Source organism: Oncorhynchus mykiss, chromosome 26 (genome assembly GCF_013265735.2).
Source record: "Oncorhynchus mykiss isolate Arlee chromosome 26, USDA_OmykA_1.1, whole genome shotgun sequence".
In the NCBI taxonomy this organism is placed as follows: domain Eukaryota; kingdom Metazoa; phylum Chordata; class Actinopteri; order Salmoniformes; family Salmonidae; genus Oncorhynchus; species Oncorhynchus mykiss.
Window position 1 is genome coordinate 30,570,506 of NC_048590.1, and position 26,553 is coordinate 30,597,058.

Below are 26,553 nucleotides of genomic sequence, written 5' to 3' on the forward strand. Positions count from 1 at the left end.
TCCGGGTTGGATGCGCGCTGTGTTAAGAAGCAGTTGTAATTTGTTGGTTGTTTGCTGGTTGGGTTGTGTATCGGAGGACGCATGACATTCAGCCTTCGTCTCTCCCGAGCCCGTACGGGAGTTGTAGCAATGAGACAAGATAGTAGCTACTACAACAATTGGATATCACGAAATTGGGGAGAAAAAGGGGTAAAATTCAACAAACAAAAAAAAATAAAAAAGAAAAAAAGAATAGCATGTCATATCACTTAATCCGGCATAGCCAAAGACACGACACACCTTAAAATAAAAGTAGGGGCGTTGATCAGAAAACCAGTCAGTATCTGGTGTGACCACCATTTGCATCATGTAACAGAGTTTATCAGGATGTTGATTGTGGCCTGTGGAAAGTTGTCCCACTCCTCTTCAATTGCTTTATAATGTTGCCCAGTTGGTGGGAACTGAAACATGTTGTCGTGCACGTCAATCCAGAGCATCCCAGGAATTGTGTACAGATCCTTGCGACATGGGGCCATGCATTGTTTCATGCTGAAACATGAGGTAATGGTGGCAGATGAATGGCACAACAATGGGTCTCAAGTTCTCGTCACGTTAACTCAGTACATTCAAATTGCCATCGATAAAATGTAATGGTGTTTGTTGTCCGTAGCTTATGCCTGCCCATACCATAACCCCAGAGTGTGCAATTGGCATGCTGACTGCAGGAATGTCCACCAAAGCTGTTGCCAGAGAATGTAATGTTAATTTATCTACCATAAGCCATCTCCAACATAATTTTAGAGAAAATGGCCTCAACTGCAGACCACGGCGACTTGTGGGCGAGCGGCTTTCTGATGTGACGTTGTGAACACTCTGTTCACAACGTCACATCAGAAAGCCGCTCGCCCACAAGTTTCTCTAAAATGATGTTGGAGGTGGCTTATGGTAGATAAATGAACATTACATTCTCTGGCAACAGCTTTGGTGGACATTCCTGCAGTAAGCATGCCAATTGCACACACTCTCAAAACTTGACATCTGTGGTATTGTGTTGTGTGGCAAAACTACACATTTTAGAGTGGCCTTTTATTGTCCCCAGCACAAGGTGCACCTGTGGAATGATCATGCTGTTTAATCAGCTTCTTGATATTCAACACCTGTCAGGTGGATTGATTATCTTGGCAAAGGAGAAATGCTCATTAAAATGAATGTAAACAAATGTGTGCACAACATTTGAGAGAAATAAGCATTTTGTGCATTGGTTTCATGAATGTTAACATTAGAAGCCTCCTCCCTAAGTTTGTTTTATTCACTGCTTTAGCACACTCTGCCAACCTGGATGTCCTAGCCGTGTCTGAATCCTGGCTTAGGAAGGCCACAAAAAATCCTGACATTTCCATCCCTAACTATAACATTTTCCGACAAGATAGAACTGCCAAAGGGGGCGGAGTTGCAATCTACTGCAGAGATAGCCTGCAGAGTTCTGTCATACTATCCAGGTCTGTGCCCAAACAATTTGAGCTTCTACTTCTAAAAATCCACCTTTCTAGAAACAAGTCTCTCACCGTTGCCGCTTGCTAAAGACCACCTTCAGCCCCCAGCTGTGCCCTGGACACCATATGTGAATTGATTGTCCCCATCTATTTTCAGAGCTCGTACTGTTAGGTGACCTAAACTAGAACATGCTTAACTCCCTGTCAGTCCTACAATCTAAACTAGATGCCCTCAATCTCACACAAATTATCAATGAACCTACCAGGTACAACCCCAAATCTGTAAACACGGGCACCCTCATAGATATCATCCTGACCAACCTGCCCTCTAAATACACCTCTGCAGTCTTCAACCAGTATCTCAGCAGTCACTGCCTCATTGAATGCGTCCATAATGGGTCTGCGGTCAAACGACCAACCCTCATCACTGTCAAACACTCCCCAAAACACTTCAGTGAGCAGGCCTTTCTAATTGACCTGGCTCGGGTATCCTGGAAGGATATTGACCTCATTCCGTCAGTAGAGGATGCCTGGTTATTCTTTAAAAGTGCTTTCCTCACCATCTTAAATAAGCATGCCCCATTCAAAAAATGTTCACCTTTCAACAAGACAATGACCCCTAAGCACACAGCCAAAACCATGCATGAGTGGCTTTGCGACAAGTCTCTGAATGTCCTTGAGTGGCCTCGCCAGAGCCGGACTTAAACCCGATCGAACATCTCTGGAAAGACCTGAAAATAGCTGTGCAGCGACGCATCCAACCTGACAGAGCTGGAGAGGATCTGCAGATAAGATTGGGAGAATCCCCCCACAAATACAGGTGTGCCAATCTTGTAGCGTCATACCCAAAAAGACTTGAGGCTGTAATCTCTGCCAAAGGTGCTTCAACAGAGTAAAGGGTCTGAATACCTATGTAAATGTGATATTTCCATTTTTTTTATACATTTGCAGAAATGTCTAAAAACCTGTTTTTTCTTTGTCATTATGGGGTATTGTGTGTAGATTTATGGGGGGAAAAAACTATTTAATCCATTTTAGAATAAGGCTGTAATGTAACAATATGGAATAAGTCAAGCGGTCTGAATACTTTGTGAATTCCCTAAGTTTTAGACCTCAGCTGAATCTGATAAAGAATAATGGGTCTGCTGAGCAAGACTAAATTACTTGGTTTTTACCTTGGATTGTACACTGTCATGGTCAAAACATTTTGGTTCAATGGTTGTAAAGATGGGGAGAGGTCTGTCAGTGATAATGCAATGCTCTGCTTTTTTGGATCCCCACTCCACAAAGCTCGCCTTGCCGGCTCTAGTTTTATCTTATCTTCCTTATTGCTCAGTCATATGGTCAGGTGCTGTAAAGAATGACCTAGAAAAACTGCAGCTGCCAGAACAGAGCAGCATGTCCTGTTCTTCACTGTAATCAGAGGACTAATATCAATACTATGCATGCCAGTCTCTCTTGGCTACAAGTAGGGGAGAGACTGACTGCAACACTTATTTTTATAAGAAACACTGTGTTTAAAAAAAATCCAAATTGTTTGCATGGTCAACATACACACTGCTCTGACACACACACTTACCCCACCAGACATGCCACTAGGGGTCTTATCACAGTCCCCAAATCCAGAACAAACGCAAGAAAACATAGAGTATTATATAGAGCCATGATTGCATGGAACTCCCTTTCATCTCAGATTGCACAAGTGAACAGCAAACCTGGTATAAAAAGGCAGCACTTCATGGCACAACGCCTCTCACCTATTTGACCTAGATATTGTGTGTGTATGTACTGATGTAGGCTGTGTGTGATGTTTTAAATATATGTAGTTCTGTCCTTGAGCTGTTCTGTCTATTAATGTCTTTATTATGACATGTTTTGTGTGGACCCCAGGAAGAGTAGCTGCTGCATTCGCAACAGCTAATGGGGATCCTAATAAAATACCAATTCAAATCCCAAAGAAGTGGTTAGCTTGTATGAAGAGTTGAGGAAGGGCTGAAAGGGAGTTGTCACAAACAGAAATCATGAAAAACACTGCTTCATTAGATGTCAAAAGGGGTTTCCTTTGTAGCAGCTATAGTGAGTTCCCATTTCCAGTATTATTTCCTTCATAACTCCTATATCCCTCTGAGGGAGTTAAGTTGTACTAGCAGGAGGGTTACCTGCCTTTAGCGTGCTAACGCCGTGTCCCCTGGTGGACAGCTCTCTGTGGAGGGGTGCTTAGCCCGCTGACCTCAATCCACACAGACGCTGCATGGAGGGGAAAGACACACGGCCCAGAAGCCAAGCCTAGGGCAGCACACACACACACACACACACGCACACACATGAACACAAGCACAGTGCGAACACACATGCACACAGCACACACACAGACATGCATATATGCACACCCACACGCAAAGGACGCACAAGCACACGCTGACAAGTTAACACACACGTATTGCATACACATGCATTTTGCTTTTACAATATATATGCATGGTTCACCTTTACATTATTCATTCTACACTATACACACACAGTCTGTCCCTGATGCGGTGTAGTTTTCCTTCTCAGGGAGCTGACATGTAACATGGTTCTAGTCCAATTTGTTGTGGATGCCCCCCGCTGCTTCCTGGAAATGGCTCCCAGGCAGGGCCTGTGTACAGGGCGGGCTTCTGAATGACACTGTTTGGCTGCAGTGTCTTCACCACCGCTACAGACAGCCTACTATGCCAGCCCCACCCCCTTCCAGTTGTGTCAGTATCACTCTCCTGCCCTGTCCGTCTGTCCGCAGGTTTAATTGAGCCGGATAAATTAATCTGACATCGGCACACACACACAGGAGCAGGCACGCACACACACCACATCCGGCTGAAGTTCAGGAGGGTTTACGCAGTGTGTAGGAGATGTTAAATTGAGTTGACTGGGAGACTGGTTCATTTGGGTCAGGGGGTAATCAGTAGGATTGGACTATACCAGTATCGCGACACTCGTTAGTGTTCGTGGAAAGGAAACAAAACACGAAGCGGATTTAACTTCTTTAGGAAAACAGCCCTAATATTGGAAACAAACATTATTGTGTTGTCATCCAGAGCCACATCTATTTATTTAACTATAGCACACTATTTTACATACAGCAGGTTTTTAAATGACCAAAGACTTTGATCTGCTTCGTGTTTTCATTTTTGCCATGGGAAAAAATATTGAGATACCGGTATTGTCCCTGCCCTAGTAATCAGATTACATGGGTTAAGGTCAGTGAGTGGGGTGATGGCAGTGTTATGGAGGCTCCAGACGACCTCAGGGTTCATGGAATAATGGTCTCCCCCAGTGGGGGTTCCACATAAATACTGCATAGACCGAGACTCAAAAAAACGCAATGATTGACTAGTGCTCTATGACATCAATACATACATGCATGATATACAGTGCATACGGTAAGTATTCAGGCCCCTTGACTTTTTACACATTTTGTTAGGTTACAGCCTTATTCTAAAATTGATAAATACATGTTTTCCTCATCAATCTACACACAATACCCCATAATGACAAAAAAAATGTTTTTAGACATTTTTACAAATGATTACAAATAAACTGAAATAAAACAATTACATAAGCATTCAGACCCTTTACTCAGTACATTGTTGAAGCTACTTTGGCAGCGTTTACAGCCTTGTGTCTTCTTGGGTATTTAGCTACAACCTTGGCACACCTGTATTTGGGGAGTTTCTCCCATTCTACTCTGCATGTCCTCTCAAGCTCTGTCAGGTAGGATGGGTAGCGTCGCTGCACAGCTATTTTCAGGTCTCTCCAGAGATGTTCGATCGGGTTCAAGTCTGGGCTTTGGCTTGTCCCGAAGCTACTCCTGTGTTGTCTTGGTTGTGTACTCAGGATCGTTGTCCTGTTGGAAGGTGAACCTTCGCCCCAGTCGGAGGTCCTAAGCGCTCTGGAGCAGGTTTTCATCAAGGATCTCTCTGAAATTTGCTCCGTTCATCTTTCCATCGATCCTGACTAGTCTCCCAGTCACTGCCGCTGAAAAACATCCCCACAGCATGATGATGCCACCACCATGCTTCACGGTATGGATGGTGCCAGGTTTCCTCCAGACGTGACGCTTGGCATTCAGGCCAAAGAGTTAAATCTTGGTAACATCAGACCAGAGAATCTTGTTTCCTTTAGGTGCCTCTTGGCAAACTCCATGCAGGCTGTCGTGCCTTTTACTGAGGAGTGGCTTCCGTCTGGCCACTCCACCTTAAAAGTAATTGGCAACATCAAACGGTTTTGTGAAAAACGAGGCATCTGATTCAATGAAAGATTGAGTTGAATCAGTCTTTCTGCCCATAATTTCAATTAAAATCATACTTTGTAATTTATTTGGGTTTCATTTTACAATTTATTCTTATTTTTGTTCAGTTGAGTCACACAATTTCTCAATTTACAATAAGTTTCCCAAATCAGATGTCCGGCCAGACTTATTCAACATAATTCCAAAATGTAGATTATGGGGTATTGTGTGTAGGCCAGTGACCAAAAAAATCTCTGTATAATCCATTTTAAATTCAGGCTGTAACAACAAAATGTGAAAAAAGGGCGTGATTACTTTCTGAAGGCTCTGTTTGAATGTTAACGGACTCTAGCAAGTTATTGATTTCATAAACCTTATTTCAGAGGGCAAATGTTCCATGAAAAATACTGGGTTGCATATGACCTTGTGTAAGAACAAGCACACTCCAGAGCCAGTTAAATATGCATTTCCATATACAGAGTAATGATCATCTACAGGCTTGGTAAAAGGAAAGAAAGTGTCCAAGAGGTGGGGAGAGGGTAAGAGAGTGATTGAGGGAGCGAGCACATGGAGAAGACGAGAGGTGCTAAGAGTGAGACAGCTGTCGCTAAGTATCTGCTTGCAATAACATCTGTATGTGATCAATCAAATTTGCTTTGATTTACAATACAAACATATAATTATGTCATGGCCTACTGGGATGCATAGGGACGTGTCAGACTCATACATGACAGCATACAACTGCTTGCCATTAATAGCTTGATGCCTGGGGAAATAAGCAAATCAGCTGTCAGTCAAACGCACACAAAGACAGATAGAACATCTTCTCTTGGGAGATGTCTAAAGGGGGACCAGTCAGCTCGGAAATGTATGGAATTATATCATAGAAGAGCAGTATGAAAATACAGCACTTGAGAGTGGATGAGTAAGACGTATTCCACACTTAAGCAGAAGGATTTTGTGCAAGGGAATCTTGCATATCACTAGAGCTCCTCTGGTAGCTCATGGCAGTTTTCTACAGTAAAAGTCGCCAATGACATAAGCTCTTTTGAGGGTGTGAAAATGTAAATTGAACGAACATTGGCCCTAGTTGTTGCAGCCATGTTGTGAGTTAGCCAGGACAAAGCCTCCAGTACTGTGGACAGCCAGAGCAGTAGAGGAACTAATTGGTCAATTAATACCAGCTTTTCAGCAATGGTAATGATCAGTTAAGGACCCGCTGATAACTGGGCACCAGTGTCATTTGAGAGGAAGTGGGGCTTCTCCCGTATCGACTCTCAACATTTTTTCACCGCCACTAACGCTACGTAATGGATCGGCGTTTGAGCCACCCAGTACAGCTGTTTGAAGTGAAGAAAGTACTGCGGAGAACCACTGTGAAGGCATACTTTGACAAAAGACACATTTTACACAAACACAATCCATTCCCATTCTCAGTGTGTAATACAAATAGAAAAAAAACTATTCTACGCTGAGTTTTATGTCAAGGCAATAAAAGGCTTTTGGCAGCAAAATGTAACACCATCGGAGAGGTATTCATTTCTCTGTCAGAATCTTCCTATATATCCTTAGAAATCACATAACACAATAGTCTGCGATGGGCCGTAATTCAGTCGAGTCACATTGTTACTCATTTACAATGTGAGGCAATGCATAGTGACATATACATTATGTAGTGCTCCGGTACAACAGTACATACAAGGGAAGAAAATACTAGGTACTGAATTATTCAAAAAGGCTTATGAGTCCTATTTCTGTGTGTCAAAGAATCTACCTCTGGTGTTAGTGCATTGTTGTCAGACGTCTGGCTGGAGAGCAGCACGTGCGTGAAGCCCTCCTCCTTCCTGACGACAATGTCACGGAATCGACAGTTGGTCTCGTTCTGCCGCACGTTGTACCTCAGCCGCTTGTCGAACACGTAGCCTTTGTCGTCTCCAAGCTTCCTCTTCACAGAGCTGTGCAGATTCACCTCACCGTTGGAGAGTGTGGCGCCTGTTGGAACATATGGAGCAGAGTGAGTGATGGGCAGAGTGTGTGATGGGCAGAGTGTGTGATGGGCAGAGTGTGTGATGGGCAGAGTGCGTGATGGGCAGAGTGCGTGATGGGCAGAGTGCGTGATGGGCAGAGTGCGTGATGGGCAGAGTGCGTGATGAGTGATGAGCTGCGTGATGAGCTGAGGATCCATCAGGAGTCGGAGCAGTGCACCCTAATTTAGAGACTTTCCTTTTAACGACATGGTGCATCTCAAGTAGAGGTCGACCGACTATGATTTTTCAACGCCGATACCGTTAATTAGAGGACCAAAAGAAGCCGATACCGATTAATCGGACATTTTTTATATATACATATTTATATATACATACATACATACATATATACATACATATATACATATATATACACACATATATATATACATATATACATACACATATATACATACACATATATATATATATATAAAAATGTCCGATATATATATATATATAAAAATGTCCGATATATATATATATATAAAAATGTCCGATATATATATATATATATATATATGACAATGACAATTACAACAATGCTGAATGAACAATGATGAACACTTATTTTAACTTAATATAATACATCGATAAAATCTATTTAGCTTCAAATAAATGATGAAACATGTTCAATTTGGTTTAAATAATGCAGTTGGAGGTGTTGGAGAAGAAAGTAAAAGTGCAATATGTGCCATGTAAGAAAGCTAACATTTAAGTTCCTTGCTCAGAACATGAGAACATATGAAAGCTGGTGGTTCCTTTTAACATGAGTCGTCACTATTCCAAGGTGAGAAGTTTTGTAGTTTTTATAGGACTATTTCTCTCTATTCCATTTCTATGTCATATACCTTTGACTATTGGATGTTCTAATATGTATTTTAGTATTGCCAGCCTAATCTCAGGAGTTGATAGGCTTGAAGTCATAAACAGCGCAATGCTTGAAGCATTGTGAAGAGCTGCTGGCAAAACGCACGAAAGTGCTGTTTGAATGAATGCTTAGGAGCCTGCTGCTGCCTTCCATCGCTCAGTCAGACTGCTCTATCAAATCATAGACTTAATTATAATATAATAACAAAAATACGAGCCTTAGGTCATTAATATTGTCAAATCCGGAAACTATCATTTTGAAAACAAAATGTTTATTCTTTCAGTAAAATACGGAACCGTTCTGTATTTAATCTAAAGGGTGGCATCCATAAGTCTAAATATTGCTGTTAACATTGAAGGTTGTGCAATCTATGTCATAATTACGTAAAATTCTGGCAAATTAGTTTGCAAAGAGCCAGGCGGCCCAAACTGCTGCATATACCCTGACTCTGTGTGCAATGAACACAGAGAAGTGACATAATTTCACCTGGTTAATATTGCCTGCTAACCTGGATTTCTTTTAGCTAAATATGCAGGTTTAAAAATATATACTTCTGTGTATTGATTTTAAGAAAGTCATTGATGTTTATGGTTAGGTACATTCGTGCAACAATTGTGCATTTTTCGCAAATGCGCTTTTGTTAAATCATCCCCCGTTGGCAAAGTTGGCTGTCTTTTTTAGGAAGAAATAGTCTTCACACAGTTCGCAATGAGCCACAATTTCCCTAGTTATAAGAAATTCATGTTAGCAGGCAATATTAACTAAATATGCAGGTTTTAAAATATATACTTGTGTATTGTATTGCGTTTTTCGCGAATGTGCTTGTTAAATCACCCGTTTGATGAAGTAGGCTGTGATTCAATGATAAATTAACAGGCACCGCATCAATTATATGCAACGCAGGACAAGCTAGATAAACTAGTAAAATCATCAACCATGTGTAGTTAACTAGTGATTACGTTACGATTGATTGTTTTTTATAAGATAAGTTTAATGCTAGTTAGCACCTTACCGTGGCTCCTTGCTGTACTCGCATAACAGGTAGTCAGCCTGCCACGCAGTCTCCTCGTGGAGTGCAATGTAATCGGCCATAATCAGTGTCCAAAAATGCTGATTACCGACTGTTATGAAAACTTGAAATCGGCCCTAATTAAATCGGCCATTCCGACCTCTATTCACTGGAATACTTATTCAGAGACAGCTTTTGTGCACACAGTAGTACTGAAAGTGCCAGCTCAGCTTGTGACACAATAGACATGCAAATAATATTTTAATATTTAACTTCTGTTGAGCTGGGATGTGCATTACTGATATCGAAGAAAAAAAACTTGGTCATCTATTAGAGGTCGACCGATTAATCGGAATGGCCGATTTCAAGTTTTCATAACAATTGGAAATCGGTATTTTTGAGCGCCGATTTGCCGTTTATTTATTTATTTAATCTTTATTTAACTAGGCAAGTCAGTTAACACCACATTCTTATTTTCAATGACGGCCTAGGAATGTCTAAAGGGTTAACTGCCTCATTCAGGGGCAGAAAGACAGATTTTCACCTTGTCAGCTCGGGGGATCCAATCTTGCAACCTTACAGTTCACTAGTCCAACGCAATAACGACCTGCCTCTCTCTCGTTGCACTCCACAAGGAGACTGCCTGTTACGCAAATGCAGTAAGCCAAGGTAAGTTGCTAGCTAGCATTACACTTATCTTATAAAAAACAATCAATCATAATCACTATTTAACTACACATGGTTGGTGATATTACTAGATATTATCTAGCGTGTCCTGTGTTGCATATAATCTGACTGAGCATACAAGTATCTAAGTATCTGACTGAGCGGTGGTAGGCAGAAGCAGGCGCGTAAACATTCATTTAAACAGCACTTTCGTGCGTTTTGCCAGCAGCTCTTCGTTGTGCGTCAAGCATTGCGCTGTTTATGACTTCAAACCTATCAACTCCCGAGATGAGGCTGGTGTGACCGAAGTGAAATGGCCGGCTAGTTAGCGCGCGCTAATAGCGTTTCAAACTTCACTCGCTCTGAGCCTTGGGGTGGTTGTTTCCCTTGCTCTGCATGGGTAACGCTGCTTCGATGTGGTGGCTGTTGTCGTTGTGTTGCTGGTTCGAGCCCAGGGAGGAGCGAGGAGAGGGACGGAAGCTATACTGTTACACTGGCAATACTAAAGTGCCTATAAGAACATCCAATAGTCAAAGGTTAATGAAATACAAATGGTATAGAGGGAAATAGTCCTATAATAACTACAATCTAAAACTTCTTACCTGGGAATATTGAAGACTCATGTTAAAAGGAACCACCAGCTTTCATATGTTCTCATGTTCTGAGCAAGGAACTGAAACGTTAGCTTTCTTACATAGCACATATTGCACTTTTACGTTCTTCTCCAACACTTTGTTTTTGCATTATTTAAACCAAATTGAACATGTTTCGTTATCTACTTGAGGCTAAATTGATTTTATTGATGTATTATATTAAGTTAAAATAAGTGTTCATTCAGTATTGTTGTAATTGTCATTATTACAAATACATAAAAAAATATATATATTATTATTATTTTTTTTTTTAAATCGGCCGATTAATCGGTATCGGCTTTTTTTGGTCCCCCAATAATCGGTATCGGTATTGAAAAATCATAATCGGTCGACCTCTATCATCTATATTGCTCTGTTTGCATGTCTATTCAGACTCTTTCTTAAAATACTCCCTTGAAAGAGTGAGAAGGCTATATCAATTTTCTTTGTCATCAGGCAACATCCCCATTTTGCATGCTGCTCTCTTGTCAACTTATCATAACTATTGAATCAGACCCCATCTCGATTCTATTAGTCTCTAAGTCAATGAAAGAGGAATGACTGCAAATGAGCAGAGAGAATGGATTCACACCAAGGCCCCAGTCTGGGGTAAACTATGGCTGTGACAACATTCAAATGGAAGACCATGATCCTCAAAGAGAGACAATGTGACTCATTTTGTTTACAGGTCTACATAGAACAATTACTAAGCACTGCTGATCACAGAAGACCAAACAGGGACCAACATTTAGTTACTGACCAAGGCAAACATAACTTGACCCATTGAGAGATTAGCAACTACAATGATAATGAATTCTATTCCTACAAATATATTTTATCACAACAAATGTTTCTGATCTGACTTGACCATGGGGAAAAGAGCTAGTGTACTGAGGTGCGTACTGGCGGCAGAGAAGTCAGGCGCAGGAGAGCGGAAACTGATTACAACGGTGTCGTTTAATCAACATAAACCACCGTCAACAGAACAATACAATAAATGGGTCAAACAAAACCCTGTAATCACCAGCATACCGTGCACAAGCACTACAAGAAACAATTACGGACAAGTACATGGGGGGAACAGAGGGTTAAATACACAACATGTAATTGATGGAATTGGAACCAGGTGTGATGGAAGACCAGACAAAACCAATGGAAAATCAAAAGTGGATCGGCAATGGTTTGGTGACGTCGACCGCCGAACGCCGCCCGAACAAGGAGAGGGACCAACTTCGGCGGAAGTCGTGACAGCTAGTGTAAATGCTGGCAAACCGTGTTCAAACCTTGGCTTGATCCCTCAGGGGTAGGTAGGCCTTTCAGAGTCCCCAGACCCCAGCCAGATGTTAGACTCCAAGGCTAGCTGTAAGCGTGACAGACATTTCTCCTCGGTTATCTTAGACATCATAGGTTATCACTCGACCAATAAACTATTACACTCGTTGCGATGGGACCATATTGAGGCAAATGTTTCTATGAAGGCAAAGTGACACTAATGAATCCGTATAGTGGATGTATATAGATTGATGACATTAAAACGTCAACCCTGTCCTGCTTTCACGATAGACAGAGGTAGAGACGATAATGCAAAGCATAAGGGACTGTAGCTCATTTGTGACCGACCACCTCGATTCGGTCTTATGTGGCAAAATTTGAAATGGTGTTTTTTATGTTGGACAAAAGTAGTGATTCACAGCTACAAAATGGTATATCATACACTGCAGATGAGGAACAACGGGAAAGTAATTATGCTTTGAAAGTTAAACTTGTAACCTCACTTTTGAGGAAATGTCCCTTGAATGTTTTGGTACAACTACGGTAGAGCTCTTCTTTGTCTACACCTATTCATTATCGTTCACACCCTCTTAACCTTTAGCCCCACCCATCTCTTTAGAGATTCACATGCGAGGCCATGTGCTAAACAGAGTGAGTAAGGTATTGTAGTAGAGACCCAAAGATTTCCAGACTAAAAGTGGTGAATGTAGTAGCCTACAATAAGGAAAAACTCCAGGTAACAATACACTATGTAGTCCTTTGCCTATATACTAATCTGACTTTGGTGCAGGTAATGTTGTTGTTCACATTACCGTCTTTGGTAAACACACACTATATCAAACACAAAGGTGTAAACAGTACAGTGAAATGGTTACTTGTATATTTGCATAGTAGCAATATCAAAACAGAAAGTGTTCAGATAAAAATGTTGTATAAATATGTTATAATTATTAGATGATGCTTACTGAGATACCTAAATTGATGGGTCATGTGAAAGAAATGCTTTAACCTCCCACCAGTCACATCTAGCTGGGATGGGTCACTATTGTCTAGACATGTACACATGTTTATGAAATGCAATAGATGGCCGTATTCACCCCCAGACACACCTGGCTAACTTGATGGGTCATGTAATCTGGCGAAGTCTTTTGTTTAGACATGTAGCTAGCTAGGTAAACAATGAATCATAATCCCAACCATACTACTAGCAATACAAACTGATTGTCATTGCTAGCCACCATGCATGAAATGCTGTAGTATGTTTCTGCAGGTAGCTAAAGCTAACCAACTAACAGTGACTAACCCCATTCAGTACAAATTTGCGCAACCGCGACATTCAAACAAGGCTGCAATGAAAACTAATGGGATTGTAGCAACTGTGTTGACATCAAAATCTGGGGTGTGAACTACATATCTATTCAAGCGTTGATTGACATGGTAATGGCTCTATAGAGAAAAAAAACTGACCCCTCCTGACGCTGTACGTTAAATTGTGACGTGTCATGACATAACGTACAGCACACATAAAGCAACTAATTCTGTCTTACACCCTCTCTCCACCAGGTGTAGCACTTCCCTCACCATTTAAAAACAAGAAAGGGACAGGGTAAGAGGAATACCTAGTCAATTTTTGCATCATCACTGCAAGCTATCATGACTCTCAAAAGCTGCTGTTTACTTCTGAAGATCACTTTAGCACCGCCCTAAAAACCCGATTCAAAATCGCCCCAAACCTTCAAATAGGTATGTAATGACACATTATATAAACTCTTCATAGTGTTTTATTTACATTTTAGAGGTGATGAGGTGATAAGTTGGACAGATCAAGTGAAAAAAGCCGTTTCCCCACACGACATCTCACCTTCTCACTATCACGACATCTCACCTTCTCACTATCACGACATCTCACCTTCTCACTATCACGACATCTCACCTTCTCACTATCACGACATCTCACCTTCTCACTATCACGACATCTCACCTTCTCACTATCACGCAGCAGGTTTCACTTCCCCACCCGCCCCTTTTTTTTAAACAGACGGAGCTCATTGCCTTCTTGAATCATGAAGGTCTCGTCATTGATTTTGTTGGAAAGGGGAGAAGTTTTTCTTTACAATGGTATTGATATTACAGTTGATCTGGAAGTATTACGTTTTTGGGGCGTTAAAATAAGGTAAATTGTACGGACCAGCGCAATGTACAAAAGTGAGTTAGTTCACGTTAGGTTCATTGTTAGCTATTTAGCTAACATTAGGCTATAACTAGCAATGCAAAAGGCTTTCTGAGATACAAATAATATTACTACAAATAATATTACTACACAGATCATACACGCAACATTAGCCAGCGAGCCAGCAAGCTAATGTTCGCTAGCTAACAGTTCACTTGCAATGAAAACAACTGTTTTGACAAAATTAGAAAAGTATAATATCTGAAAATGTAGCTAGACCCGTAAACATGGATGAATTCTTCAAAGCATTCTGGAATCCCTTCAGCTGACTAAATAAGTTGTCCTGTGTTTCTGTTTTGTTTGTACAACTCCTTTGGTCCGCATTGTGTCAAGTCACTCCAGTTCACACTGACCGTGTGCAGAAAGTAGTCCATCACAACTTTTTCCCACTGATCTTTGTCGATAGCACCTGATAAATTCAGGGCAGAAATGTTGTTTTGAGCAGTAGCAACTAGAGGTCGACCGATTATGATTTTTCAACGCCGATACCGATAATTAGAGGACCAAAAAAAGCTGAAACCGATTAAAATCGGCCGATTTGTATATATCTATTTGTAATAATAATGACAATTGCAACAATACTGAATTAACACTTTTATTTTAACTTAACCTCTTGAACCTATAGGGGCGCTGTGTCATTATTGGATAAAAAGACGTGCCCGTTTTAAGCACAATATTTTGTCACGAAAAGATGCTCGACTATGCATGGAATTGACAGCCTTGGAAAGACACAACTCTGACGTCTCCAAAACTGCAAAGATATTATCTGTGCGTGCCCCAGAACTAATGCAACAGGCGAAACCAAGATGATGTTTCATACAGGAAATGCCCCGGATTCTGAAGGCGCTGTGTTCCAATGTCTCCTTATATGGCTGTGAATGCGCCAGGAATGAGCCTGCGCTTTCTGTATATTCCCCGAGGTGTCTGCAGCATTGTGACGTGTTTGTAGGCATATCATTGGAAGATTGACCATAAGAGACTACATTTACCTGGTGTCCCGCCCGGTGTCCTGTGTGCGTAATCAGTAAGTCCATGCGCGTTCCATTTCTTCAGAATTGAAAGTAAAACTGCCACGATGGATTTTATCGTCGATAGATATGTGAAAAACACCTTGAGGATTGATTCTAAACATCGTTTGCCATGTTTCTGTCGATATTATGGAGTTAATTTGGAAAAAAGTTAGCGTTTTAATGACTTTTTTTTCTTTTTTATTTTTTATTTTTTCTTACCCAAACGTGATGAACAAAACGGAGTGATTAGTCGACACAAATAATATTTTTTGTAAAAACGGAACATTTGCTATCTAACAGAGTCTCCTCATTGAAAACATCTGAAGTTCTTGAAAGGTAAATTATTTTATTTGAATGCTTTTATGTTTTTTTGTGGAAAATGTTGCATGCTGAATGCTAGGCTTAATGCAATGCTAGGCTATCAATACTCTTACACAAATGCTTGTTTAGCTATGGTTCAAAAGCATATTTTGAAAATCTGAGATGACAGTGTTGTTAACAAAAGGCTAAGCTTGAGAGCAAATAGATTAATTTCATTTCATTAGCCATTTTCATGAATAGTTAACGTTGTGTTATGCTAATGAGCTTGCTGATAGATTTACACAATCCTGGATACAGGGGTTTTTTCGTAGCTAAACCTGACGCAGAAAACGGAGCGATTTGTCCTAAACAAATAATCTTTCAGGAAAAACTGAACATTTGCTATCTGAGTCTCCTCATTGAAAACATCTGAAGTTCTTCAAAGGTAAATGATTTTATTTGAATGCTTTTCTGTTTTTTTGTGTAAATGTTGCCAGCTGAATGCTAACGCTAAATGCTACGCTAAATGCTACGTTCGCCATCAATACTGTTACACAAATGCTTGTTTTGCAATGGTTGAGAAGCATATTTTGAAAATCTGAGACGACAGTTGTTAACAAAAGGCTAAGCTTGAGAGCTAGCATATTTATTTCATTTGCGATTTTCATGAATAGTTAACGTTGCGTTATGGTAATGAGCTTGAGTCTGTATTCACGATCCCGGATCCGGGATGGGGAGATCAGAAAGGTTAATATAATACATAAATAACATCAATTTAGTCTCAAATAAATGAAACATGTTCAACTTGGTTAAATAATACAAAAACAGTGTTGAAGAAAGTAAAAGTGCAATATGTAACATATAAAAAAGCTAACGTTTAAGTTCCTTGCTCAGAACATGAGAATATGAAAGCTGGTGGTTCATTTTAACATGAGTCGTCAATATTCCCAGGTAAGAAGTTTTAGGTTGTAGTTATTATAGGACTATTTCTCTCTATACCATTTGTATTTCATATACCTTTGACTATTGGATGTTCTAATAGGTACTTTAGTATTGCCAGCCTAATCTCAGGAATTTATAGGCTTGAAGTCATAAACAAATCCGGAAACTATCATTTTGAAAACAAATATTTAATCTAATGGGTGGCATCCCTAAGTCTAAATATTGCTATCACATTGCACAACCTTCAATGTTATGTCATAATTATGTACAATTCTGGCAAATTAATTCCGGTGTTTGTTAGGAAGAAATGGTCTTCACACAGTTCGCAATGAGCCAGGCGGCCCAAACTGCTGCATATACCCTGACTCTGCTTGCACAGAACACAAGAGAAGTGACACAATTACCCTAGTTAAAATAAATTCATGTTAGCAGGCAATATTAACTAAATATGCAGGTTTAAAAATATATGCTAGTGTATTGATTTTAAGAAAGGCATTGATGTTTATGGTTAGGTACACATTGGTGCAACGACAATGCTTTTTTCGCGAATGCGCTTGTTAACTTCTTGGTGACAGGGGGCAGTATTTTCACATCCAGATGAAATGCATGCCCAAATTCAACTGCCTGCTACTCATCCCCAGAAGATAAGATATGCATATTATTAGTATATTTGGATAGAAAACACTCTGAAGTTTCTAAAACTGTTTGAATCATGTCTGTGAGTATAACATGATTTATATTTTTATTTCTGAGTTTTGTGTCGCGCCTGCAGGGTTGAAATATGTTTTCTGTCTTTGTTTACGGAGGTGCTACCCTCAGATAATAGAATAGAACGCTAGCGTCCCACATATCCCTGAGAGGTTAAATCACCCGTTCAGCGAAGTAGGCTGTGATTCAATGATAAATTAACAGGCACTGCATTGATTATATGCAACCCAAGACAAGCTAGATAAACCAGTAATATCATCAACCATGTGTAGTTAACTAGTGATTATGTGAAGATTGATTGTTTTTATAAGAGAAGTTTAATGCTAGCTAGCACCTTACCGTGGCTCCTTGCTGCACTCGCATAACAGGTGGTCAGCCTGCCACGCAGTCTCCTCGTGGAGTGCAATGTAATCGGCCACAATCGGTGTCCAAGAATGCTGATTACCGACTGTTATGAAAACTTGAAATCGGCCCTAACTAATCGGCCATTCCGATTAATCGGTTGACCTCTAGTTTGAATGAATGCTTACGAGCGTGCTGCTGCCTACCAACGCTCAGTCAGACTGCTCTATCAAATATCAAATCATAGACTTAATTATAATATAATAAACACACAGAAATACGAGCCTTAGGTCATTAATATGGTCAAATCCAGAAACTATCATTTTGAAAAGAAAATGTTTATTCTTTCAGTGAAATACGGAACCATCTAAATAATGCTGTTACATTGCAGAACCTTCAATGTTATGTCATAATTATGTAGCCAGGTGTCCCAAACTGCTGCATATACCCTGACTCTGCATTTATTGATCTCAAGAGAAGTGACACATTTTCCCTAGTTAATATTAACTGGCTAACATTAATTTATTTTAACTAAATATGCAGGTTTAAAAAATATATACTTGTGAATTGATTTTAAGAAAATAATTGATGTTTATGGTTAGGTACATTTGTTCAACAATTGTGCTTTTTTCACGAATGCTCTTTTGTTAAATTGTCACCCTTTTGGCGAAGTTGAAGTAGGCTGTGATTTGATGATAAATTAACAGGCATCGCATTGATTATATGCAACGCAAGACAAGCTAGTTAAACTGGTAATATCATCAACCATGTGTAGTTAACTAGTGATTATGCTAAGATTTATTGTTTTTTATAAGATAAGTTTAATGCTAGCTAGCACCTTACCGTGGCTTCTTGCTGCACTCGCGTAAACAGGTGCCTGCCACACAGTCTCCTCGTGGATTGCAATGTAATCGGCCATAATCGGCGTCGAAAAATGCAGATTACCGATTGTTATGAAAACTTGAAATCAGCCCTAATTAAAAACCGGCCCTAATTAATAGGTCAACCTCTAGTAGCAACACTTTTTCAGTTCTCCAAGGATTATCTTCACATACTGAGCAGCTCATGTTATAGACAGAAGCATGCTACATGGCAGACCAATCCAAACTCATCTCTCGGCATGTCAAGCCCAGCCATTATCTCAGCCAATCATGGCTAGCGGGCAGGTTCCTGCCTTTTTCTGTGGCTAAACCAACTAGGCTAGTAATTTAACTATTGTATTTATATTTACACATGGCTTACAAGTTTGTTATTAAGACACATGAAAGCTCACATAATCCGGGAGGCATTTCTGTCAAAAAATGAATTTTATAAAAATAAAACGATTACATTCAAATGCGTCTCCTGTGAAGTAGTGACGTACGACATAAGCCTAGCTTCCTGAAACAGGTCACATTTATGAGCCCATTGCTGTGTCTTTCAGCTGGGGTCTAAGTGACTCTGGATTGGAAAACAATAATCATCTGTGGAAAGACACAAAGGGTTTCTGTGGAAACAGATTTTTTATGCTTTTTACCAGGGTTTCAGACAAATATGTGCCCTGCAAAAATCACTGTTCAAGTGTAATACAAGCATGCCTGCTTTTGGCTTTTCTTCGTATGTTTGACGCAAATCGAATCTTCCATTCCTCTCAATAAAAAATAAAAAAAGCTGTTGCGCAGCAACACTGCATTCCTGAAGACAAACAATGTATACGAAATGTTTCAGTCTGGTTTTAGACCCCATCATAGCACTGAGACTGCACTTGGGAAGGTGGTAAATGACAATTTAATGGCATCAGACCAAGGCTCTGCATCTGTCCTCGTGCTCCTAGACTTTAAGTGCTGCTTTTGATACCATCGATCACCACATTCTTTTGGAGAGATTGGAAACCCAAATTGGTCTACACGGACAAGTTCTGGCCTGGTTTAGATCTTATCTGTCGGAAAGATATCAGTTTGTCTCTGTGAATGGTTTGTCCTCTGACAAATCGACTGTACATTTCGGTGTTCCTCAAGGTTCCGTTTTAGGACCACTATTGTTTTCACTATATATTTTACCTCTTGGGGATGTCATTCGAAAACATAATGTTAACTTTCACTGCTATGCGGATGACACACAGCTGTACATTTCAATGAAACATGGTGAAGCCCCAAAATCGCCCTCGCTAGAAGCATGTGTTTCAGACATAAGGAAGTGGATGGCTGCAAACTTTCTACTTTTAAACTTGGACAAAACAGAGATGCTTGTTCTAGGTCCCAAGAAACAAAGAGATTTTTTGTTGAATCTGACAATTAATCTTGATTGTTGTACAGTTGTCTCAAATAAAACTGTGAAGGACCTCGGCGTTAATCTGGACCCTGATCTCTCTTTTGACGAACACAACAAGACTGTTTCAAGGACAGCTTTATTCCATCTACGCAACATTGCAAAAATCAGAAACTTTCTGTCCAAAAAACGATGTAGAAAAATGAATCCATGCTTCTGTTACTTCTAGGTTAGACTACAGCAATGCTCTACTTTCCGGCTACCCGGATAAAGCACTAAATAAACCTCAGTTAGTGCTAAATACGGCTGCTAGAATCCTGACTAGAACCCCAAAAATGTGATCATATTACTCCAGTGCTAGCCTCACGACACTGGCTTCCTGTTAAGGCAAGGGCTGATTTCAAGATTTTACTGCTAACCTACAAAGCTTTACATGGGCTTGCTCCTACCTATCTTTCTGATTTGGTCCTGCCGTACATACCTACACCTACGCTACGGTCACAAGACGCAGGCCTCCTAATTGTCCCTAGAATTTCTAAGCAAACAGCTGGAGGCAGGGCTTTCTCCTATAGAGCTCCATTTTTATGGAATGGTCTGCCTACCCATGTGAGAGACGCAGACTCGTCCTCAACCTTTAAGTCTTTACTGAAGACTCATCTCTTCAGTGGGTCATATGATTGAGAGTAGTCTGGCCAAGGAGTGTGAACGGAAAGGCACTGGAGCCTGGCCGGTTCCCCTCTCTCCACTGGGATTCTCTGCCTCTAACCCTATTACAGGGGCTGAGTCACTGGCTTACTGGTGCTCTTTCATGCCGTCCCTAGGAGGGGTGAGTCACTTGAGTGGGTTGAGTCACTGACTCTGATCTTCCTGTCTGGGTTGTCGCCCCCCTTGGGTTGTGCCGTGGCGGAGATCTTTGTGGGCTATACTCGGCCTTGTTTCAGGATGGTAAGTTGGTGGTTTAAGATATCCCGCTAGTGGTGTCGGGGCTGTGCTTTGGCAAAGTGGGTGGGGTTATATCCTTCCTGTTTGGCCCTGTCCGGGGGTATGATCGGATGGGGCCACAGTGTCTCCTGACCCCTGTCTCAGCCTCCAGTATTTATGCTGCAGTAGTTTATGTGTCGGGGGGCTAGGATCAGTTTGTTATATCTGGAGTACTTCTCCTGTCTTATCCGGTGTCCTGTGTGAATTTAAGAATGCTCTCTCTAATTCTCTCTTTCTCTCGGAGGACCTGAGCCCTAGGACCATGTATCAGGACTACCTAGCATGATGACTCCTTGCTGTCCCCAGTCCACCTCACTGTGCTGCTGCTCCAGTTTCAACTGTTCTGCCTGTGGCTATGGAACCCTGACCTGTTCACCGGACGTGCTACCTGTCCCAGACCTGCTGTTTTCAACTCTCTAGAGACAGCAGGAGTGGTATAGATACTCTTAATGATCGGCTATGAAAAGCCAAATGACATTTACTCCTGAGGTGCTGACCTGTTGCACCCTCGACAACTACTGTGATTATTATTATTTGACCATGCTGGTCATTTATGAACATTTGAACATCTTGGCCATGTTCTGTTATAATCTCCACCCGGCACAGCCAGAAGAGGACTGGCCACCCCTCATAGCCTGGTTCCTCTCTAGGTTTCTTCCTAGGTTTTGGCCTTTCTAGGGAGTTTTTCCTAGCCACTGCGCTTCTACACCTCCGCCAACCCAGGGGGGCGCCAACCCAGACAGGATGACCACATCAGTGAATCAACCCACTCAGGTGACGCACCCCCTCCAGGGACGGCATGAGAGAGCCCCAGTAAGCCAGCATTGCTTGCAGTTTGGGGTTTTAGGCTGGGTTTCTGTACAGCACTTTGAGATATCAGCTGATGTACGAAGGGCTATATAAATACATTTGATTTGATCAATGGAGTGACTTTCCATGTCTTGTTCTAGTCAGATAAGCGAACATTATTCAACATCTTCACAGCTCTACCGTGGCGAAGGGCTCCAGCTTATCCTGAGTCCTACTAGAGAACTAACAGCAACAATAAAATGCTTTACAGAACATGATTCACACCTAACATAAATATGAGGTGTACAATAGTACTGTGTTGTAAAGTGTAACACACTGTGGTAATGTGGCCATTAACTGCTTTCAGTATATCATCAGTATGCTGTAATGTGTTAAATTTGCCACCTGGCACTGATTTGCTTGGGTATTGGACTAAAACAAAATCATAAAATACTACCACTGACAAACATCCAGTCTATCCAGACAAATTTAGAAGAATCTAACTATAAATGTGATGACAAACAGCCTCCACACATTGTGATTTGACCCTGGCAGAGGTGGAAAGGACTTTATAAATATAATCATTAACTCAATGAGACTAGTCTTGGACTGTGACCCGGGAGTGAAATTCACTGTCCTTATCACCACTGTCAGTAGTACAATACTGAACCATAAGGACCCCAGAGCATGCATTCAACTATAGGTTACGGAGGCATCCTCTGGCTGTCTCATCTACATCTGGTACAATGCAGAGACACAACCTGGTTTACCAAATCCACTATGGCATGTAGCTAACTGTCCAGGATACAGCGTGTTTCTATTTCAAATGAATATTCCCATCCCGCTGGAATCACTGTAATTCAATAGAGAACAAAACTACATTGAATCGGAATTGAGTGAAAACGAAAAATGACAACAACAATATAACAATGTAATTTCCACTGGGCTATTATGTAAGCCGACTGGCTGGCATATTGGCAAGATAGCAAGCTGACTGAACAAACCAGCATCACCTCAAGCTGTGATGTAAATGTTCCGTCTATCCCCCTGTCTATCAATCCTACTAGAAATCCTAGAGATCACTGCACATGTTCATTCAATCAATAGCTAGGGGCACAAATGTTTTCTGGCTAGGTCACTTGTCCAGGACAAACTCATGACCCTGCTATCTATAATAAGGTGTATATATACCATTCAGAGCGCGGCACTTACCTGGTTCATTGACCAGTGGTGTCCCGGGGGTCTCCACGCCCCCCATCACCCTCTCCGTGTCATGGGTCAGTCTGTGTGTCCTGGCTGCTGCCCTGTACAGGACAGGGTCCATCTCTCCGTTCTGTAGGCCGTTATGAGGGGCCCTTACCGGGGGCACAAACTGCAGTCCCCCCGGAGGAACCTTGTACGGCATAGCTTTGGTCATCCTGTGTGGAGAGACATGCTTCCCACCCCCTCCTCCTCCTCCGCTCACCTTCTTCTGCTTCTGAGAAGCTCCAGTACCAACCCCCAAACCCATGCCCTCCCTTACTCCTGCCCCAGGATTAACCCCGGCCCCTGGACTAACACTAGTCCTTTTCTTCTTACGTGCCTCTGCTCGTGCTCTCGGGGTGTCTGGGGCAGATAGGAGGTGTGGTCCAACTCCCCCTGGTGGCCCTCCTGGCCTCCCTGGTCCCCCAGCGGTCCCGGGGGGCAGCTTAGGGGGTTTGGGTTGTTTGTGTTGGGTGTGCAGATGCAGGCCGTCGATGAACTCCTCACAGTGCAGCAGGTGGTGCTCGGGCTCCCAGGTGTCCTCCTTGCTGCCGTAACCCTTCCACCGGATCAGGTACTCCCACTTGCCCTTCTTGTTGCGCCGCTTGTCCATGATCCGCTCCACCTAGAGGGAGAAAATCAAGAAAGAGTCAGTATTTCAAACGACATGATCACAATTCAATGACATTATCCTTGCCTAATAAATACCTATCAGTTCCTTGGTGATTCATTCAAAAATGTGCACATGATATCATTTGTACCACCTGTCACCATGACATTCTCTAGTAAGTATGTGTAATAGGGATGTAAATAAAGTCTGACCAGGTTAGAGCTCCACTTTGAATCTATCCTCTTTAATGTTAGCATAACCAGTCTATCAGTGATTCTGTTCTGGAATTGCTGCGCTGATAGGCAAGCGCTCATCATGCGTTAGAGAGAGCGGTTATGGGAGATGTAGGAGAGGAACAATGGGAGGAGCACTGTGATCACACCAATACAGATGAACCAGATATCTGTTCTGTGGATGATGAGAGAGGATTGATCAGCAAGTCAGAGTGGTACATTTCAAATTTTCTAACTTCAATAATGTAAAACGTGGAGCTGACAGACTGAGCATTTTGGCATAAGGGTAATAATTCTATAACTTTCTGACTGCCCCACTTTTGATTTGCATGAAACCTTCCATGCATGTTTGCCCATGGTAGAAGTGGTCAGAAAATGACTTGCTTGACATAATTGCCAAAACATTCAGTGCTCAAAGTTGACCCCTTTTGCATACCCACCCTACCATGAGACATCCATGTTTTCATCACTGAAAAAAGATAAACAGCTGGGTTTGATATCATTTGAAAGCTTACAAACAGGGTTGTCAAATTCTTTAATAATCACTTATAGAGGTGAAAGCCATGTCGTGCCTATAAACATGTGAGAAGTGTGACTCCAAACTGCTGTCTGAAAGCAATGGCCACTTTCTCATTCACTCGAGAGATTTCATTGTTTTAGAAACATGGAAAAAAATGTGTGATTATAATGCCTCCACTACAGTCTAGTTTGTTCATTGTGTAACAGACAGGCAGGGTGTTTTTGACATATTGTCAAAAGCACAATAATTAGACTCAGGAGAGCTGGTAATGATGGAGACAATGTTTGGCAGCACTGAACAAGTCCATTACCAACGAGGAAGTGTTCAATGTTCAGCGACTATATCTGGAATACACAAATAATACAAAGCACAAACCTTAAAAGTATAGACTGACACAGACAGACTCAATAAGAACAGCACACACACAAACAGAAAGACCAACAATAGAAGTAATTCCAGCCTGGCTCCGACACAGAAGGACTGGCACAGGAACGCAAATGTACTGATAAAGAGTAGATGTCAGTGGAATAGTACACACACACACACACACACACACACACACACACACACACACACACACACACACACACTTCCCTGACTAAACAGAAGGATCTCTAAAGGGGAAGAATCTGTTTCAAAGCTGACCAAATCATTTGGTTTTGCCATATAGACACTTACTGTATAAGCTACAAAGAGAACCACAAATCACTTCTTCTTCCTCAGCTCTATATTAACACTACTCAAGCAGCCCAATAGTACCTACTCCAGAGAGCTGGGAACGTCAGGGCAGCATACCCCATCTCCATTCCAAAATAGAGTCAAACTTAACATCTCAGACTATTCTAGCACAGATAAAGACACACTGTATATTCGAACTTCATGAACAACTTAGACATTATATGCAAATGTTGTGGACACCTCTTCAAATTAGTGGATTTGGTTATTTCAGCCACACCTGTTCCTGACAGGTGTATCAAACCTAGCACACAGCCATGCAATCTCCATAGACAAAGATTGCGCAGCCATGCAATCCATAGACTAACATTGGCAGAAGGATGGCCTTGCTGTAGAGCTCAGTTACTTTCAATGTGGCACCGTCATAGGATACCACCTTTCCCAACAAGTCAGTTCGTCAAATTTCTGCCCTCTAGAGCTGCCCCGGTCAACTGTAAGTGCTGTTATTGTGAAGTGAAAACGTTTTAGAGCAACAATGGCTCAGACGTAAAGTGTTAGGCCACACAAGCTCACAGAATAGGACTGGCGAGTGCTGGAGCACACTGCAGGCAAAAATCGTCTGTCCTCAGTTGCAACACTCACTACCGAGTTCCAAACTGTCTCTGGAACCAATGTCAGCACAAGAACTGTTCGTTGGGATCTCATGAAATGGGTTTCCATTGCCGAGCAGCCGCACACAAGCCCAAGATCACCACCGCAATGCCAAGTGACGGCTGGAGTGGTGTAAAGCTCGCCGCCATTGGAGCAGTGGAAACGGGTTCCCTGGAGTGATAAATCACACTTCACCATCTGGCAGTCTGATGGACGAATCTGGGTTTGCTGATGCCAGGAGAACGCTACCTGCCCCAATGCATAGTGCCAACTGTAAAGTTTGGTGGAGGAGGAATAATGGACTAGGGATGTTTTTCATGGTCTAGGCCCCTTAGTTCCAGTGAAGGGAAATCTTAACGCTACAGCATACAATGGCATTCTAGACTATTTTTTGCCTCCAACTTTGTGGCAATAGTTTGGAGAAGGCCTTTTCCTGTTTCAGCATGACAATGCCCACATGCACAAAGTGAGGTCCATACAGAAATGGTTACTCGAGATCAGTGTGGAAGAACTTGACTGGCCTGCACAGAGAACTTACCTCAACCCCATCAAACACCTTTGGGATTAATTGAAATCTGACTGCAAGTCAGCCTTATCGCCTAACATCAGTGCCCGACCTCACTAATGCTCTAGTGGCTGAATGGAAGCAAGTCCCCACAGCAATGTTCCAACATCTAGTGGAAAGCCTTCCCAGAAGAGTTGTTATAGCTGCAAAAGGAGGGACCAACTCCATATTAATGCCCATGATTCTGGAATGAGATGTCCAATGAGCAGGTGTCCACATACTTTTGGTCATGTAGTGTATGTTACTCGGCTTCCGGGGAGAATTGATTCTTAAAAGTACATTTGTAACGTCT

At 41.7% G+C, this 26,553-nt stretch overlaps 1 protein-coding gene across 2 annotated transcripts in view; it reads right to left on the reverse strand.

Annotated features, from left to right (window-relative positions):
- LOC110506621 (chromodomain Y-like protein 2) overlaps positions 1–26,553 on the reverse strand; it is a 47,768-nt gene that overhangs the window by 13,525 nt on the left and 7,690 nt on the right. For both annotated transcript variants that reach the window (XR_005039796.1, XM_021586369.2), the window contains exons 2-3: positions 22,978–23,632; positions 7,514–7,731 (exon numbers count right to left, since the gene is read on the reverse strand). Coding sequence is in view for 1 of the 2 variants with exons in the window: in XM_021586369.2 (XP_021442044.2) it covers positions 7,514–7,731; positions 22,978–23,632 (873 nt within the window). In the remaining variant the exon portion in view is untranslated. The remainder of the gene's footprint in view (positions 1–7,513; positions 7,732–22,977; positions 23,633–26,553) is intronic.